The sequence below is a fragment of the Colobus angolensis genome, unplaced genomic scaffold (genome assembly GCF_000951035.1).
Source record: "Colobus angolensis palliatus isolate OR3802 unplaced genomic scaffold, Cang.pa_1.0 Scaffold47, whole genome shotgun sequence".
Lineage (NCBI taxonomy): Eukaryota > Metazoa > Chordata > Mammalia > Primates > Cercopithecidae > Colobus > Colobus angolensis.
Genome location: NW_012118154.1, coordinates 4,918,923 through 4,922,595, shown reverse-complemented (window position 1 = coordinate 4,922,595; position 3,673 = coordinate 4,918,923). Strand labels below are relative to the sequence as shown.

The 3,673-nt window shown below is 47.8% G+C and overlaps 1 protein-coding gene across 1 annotated transcript in view; it reads left to right on the top strand.

Moving 5' to 3' along the window:
• The window catches only part of CCDC42 (coiled-coil domain containing 42), a 25,249-nt gene that overhangs the window by 15,671 nt on the left and 5,905 nt on the right, over positions 1-3,673 (top strand). The window contains 2 exon segments of the mRNA XM_011958643.1: positions 390-611; positions 758-916. Coding sequence (XP_011814033.1) covers positions 390-611; positions 758-916 — 381 coding nt within the window.

The following is a 3,673-nucleotide window of genomic DNA, read 5'->3' as shown; positions in this document are numbered from 1 at the left end:
TAGCCAGGATGGTCTCGATCTCCTGACCTCGTGATCCGCCCGTCTCGGCCTCCCAAAGTGCTGGGATTACAGGCTTGAGCCACCGCGCCCGGCCAAGTGTCCTTTTTAAAGCCCCTGCAGGTGATTCTCACCTGCAGTTAAAATCGAAAATCCCTGGCCCAGTTGTACATCCCTCTGCCCAACAAATGGACCATGGCCCATACAAACCCAGGAGAAGCAGGCGGCGGGATCCCAGCGTCCCTCACAGCCTCTGGCCACGACCCTGGCCAAGGGCTTGCCTGCCCAGGTGTCCAGGTGTCCAGGCATTCCAGGCTGGGGGTCGGCAGGACTGGGTGGCTCCCTCAGGCCCCCGGGGCTGGCTGTGCATTGACCTGAGCCCCTGACCACAGTTCGAGGAGATCCATGAGGTGATTGCGCGCTACAAGACGCTGGTGAGCATGCACCACGACCTCACGCAGTCTGCGCAGGAGGGCCAGGAGAAGATTGAGCGCGCCAAGGCCCGGCTGGCACGCTACATGGAGGAAAAGGATGATGAGATCCTACAGCAAAACAATGAGCTGGCACGGCTGCAGATGCGCTTTGACCATGCCCACAGCAATGTCATCATCTGGGTGAGGGGCCTGGGGTAGGCCAGGGGGCGCCTGGGCACTGGGTGAGTGAGGGCCCTGAGCATACATACACACACACACACACACACACACGCACCCACACACACACCACATGCTGTGCTCATGCCCCGTCCTTACCCCCTCCCCAGGAATCTCGCTGGGCACACATCCAGAACACCGCAGCCAAGAAGACCCTCCTGCTTGGCGCTATTAAGATGGCCACGCTGAACCTCTTCCAGATCGTGAGCAAGCAGCTGAAGGAGGTGACCGAGGTGGCCCTGGAGGACACCCATAAGCAGCTGGACATGGTAGGAGGAGGGGACAGGTACTGGGCCCGTGGGATCAGCTGGACCGAGGAGGTTGCCAGTGGTTGGGTGGAAGAATGAACCTAACAGAGCAGCAGAGCAGGGACTCTCAAAATTTAACAACATCAGGATCACCTGGGAGGGTGAGAATTATTACTGGGCCCCACCCCCAGAGTCTCTGACTCAGTGGATCTCAGATGAGAACCCAGGAATTTACATTTTCAGCAAGTTCCCAAGTGACGCGGCTGGTTCGGGTTCCATACTTTGAGAACTGTTGCATTAGCAGCAAAACCCTTTTTGCCCCGGTCTAGAAAGCAGTAGCAGGAACCCACTATTGAATCCATTAGTTGTGCAAAACAGCCTTATTAAATTCTAGTGAGATACTGTGGCTTGCTGAAGGCTTGAGCAGGAGACCCACACTTTGTTAAAAAAGAAAAACTGGGGCCGGGCACGGTGACTCACACCTGTAATCCCAGCACTTTGGGAGGCCGAGGTGGGTGGATCACCTGAGGTTGGGAGCTCAAGGCCAGCCTCAAAAGAAGAAAAAAAAAAAAAAAAGCAATTGACTGAGAGATACTTAAAAAAAAAAAAGTGAAACTCATGAAATATACACAGCTAGGAAAAAGGAAAAAGGAGTACCCTAAAACAAATTATTAGCCTACATTTTAAAGCATGTTTGAACAGAATTATTTTATAGCCCAAAGGAGGGCATTTGTAAGCAAGTGTGTTGTGGAAGTAGCAATTCTCATCATTTCGTCTTTACATGCCTACAGTTTATCGAGGACTCCCAGAGAGCTTTTCTTTATGGGAATGTATCTATTGATAATTGCCATCATAGAAATCAAAACAGAAAATTTAAAAATATTTGTTTAATTCATTCATTTTTAAATAATGATAAAAACTATGTTAACAGAAATAGCATTTTTTATGAAAAAAAGTTTCAAAAGTGTTTTGTGAGAAGAGTGGCATTACTTGCAAACCCCTTTAACGGCTTTAACGTCTGGTTGAACAGGTGCTCATGTCCACTCCTGCGTTCATTCTGTTGTGACAGCATGTGTCATGAAAACTCCTCTCTGGAAAATGCCACTGTGTACTCGTGAGAGAATAAGAGCAAAAAAAGGCAAATAACATTTTAATATTATCGTAAAAAGAGTTTTGGCCTCAAAAACCCCTGTCTGCCAGAATAGGGTCTCAGAGACTCCCAGAAATCCTCAGGCCCCCTCCCCTCAGCCTCCTGGAGGTCCTCAGGCCCTTGCCCTTAGCTGCTGTAAAGAAAGATACAGCAGGAGGGCCCAGCACGGTGACTCACACCTGTAATCCCAGCACTTTGAGAGGCCGAGGCGGGTGGATCACCTGAGGTCAGGAGTTCGAGACCAACCCGGCCAACATGGTGATATCCCATCTCTACTAAAAATACAAAAATTAGCCGGGCATGGTGGCAGGAACCTGTAATCCCAGCTACTCGGGAGACTGAGACAGGAGAATCGCTTGAATCCGGGAGGCGAAGGTTGCAGTGAGCCGAGATCATGCCATTGCGCTCCAGCCTGGGCCACAAGAGCAAGACTCCATCTCCAGGTTCAGTGGGAGATGCCACCCTCCAGCAGCTCACTCCCACAGGCACATCTCCTGCCGAGACCATAGCTTCTAGTCCATCCACTTCAAATTTTGAGTTCCTGAATCCCTCTCGATTCACCTCTACAGGAGAGATTGCCCAAAAGTTATTTGAAAATATCTCACTTCATTCCCATAGGAGATGAACCTACTCACAGAAATACGCATGACCAAGTAGCCTAAAGATTTAAAATTAAGGACCTGGGAAAGTACAAGTTGAAATCAGAGGTCGAGGATGGAGAGAAATACAGACTGCCCTTGGTTCTTAAGGGTCATACACAGGGGCTCTGAGCTTGTTGGTAACCCGAATGAAAAGCCACCTGCAGCTTTTATACTAGAGTAAGAAAACATAAGGTTTCTTCCAAGACAGCGCACCTTTTCCCGGCACTTAGTTCTCACTGAAATCTCTCGATGAGCCTTCATTGACACTATGAATAATGCTCTCAACAGCTTCCCTGCAACCAATGCAGGCACTGGCTTTGTAAGGCAGCTGCTTATACAGAACAAGGAACGTGGTGCACAGGACAGCTTAGGAAAAGCGATTCTGCAGAAGACCAAGTCAATTGGAATTCCATAGAGTGTGTCATGGAAGGTTTGGCATTATCCCTGAAGAAAAGCCAAACTATCTGAACAAGCACTTTCCAAACTGAATCCTGAGATATTGTTTCCTAGGGGGAATAAAAGGACTCCATAGACGAATACATTTAGAAACTCTAAATTAAACGAAGATAAGATTAAAAACACAAACAGGACCTGGAGTCTTTGCTATAGTTCTGTGCCCTGAGATGCTCCCAGCAGACAGCGTTTCTAGAACTAACTTGACCACAGAACTCCTTTGGGGCACATGACCACTTATGACAAGAACATAGCTCAGGAAATGCTGACCTGTATTCTCTGTCGTCTTGGGAAAGCTGCTTTAATTCACTGACTCTCTGTTTTCTCATTTGCAAAATGGGAATGATACTGGTAATGGTAACAGTATCAGCAGCTGACAGTCGTTGAGAGTTTTGGACAAAGTCTGTGTAGTTCATCTTCAGAGACAGCCTTGAAAAGGAGAAGTTTTAGAACTGAAATCCTTTTATTTATTTATTTATTTATTTTTTAAATTTTAGATTCAGGAGTGCATGAGCAGGTTTTTTTTTTTTTTGA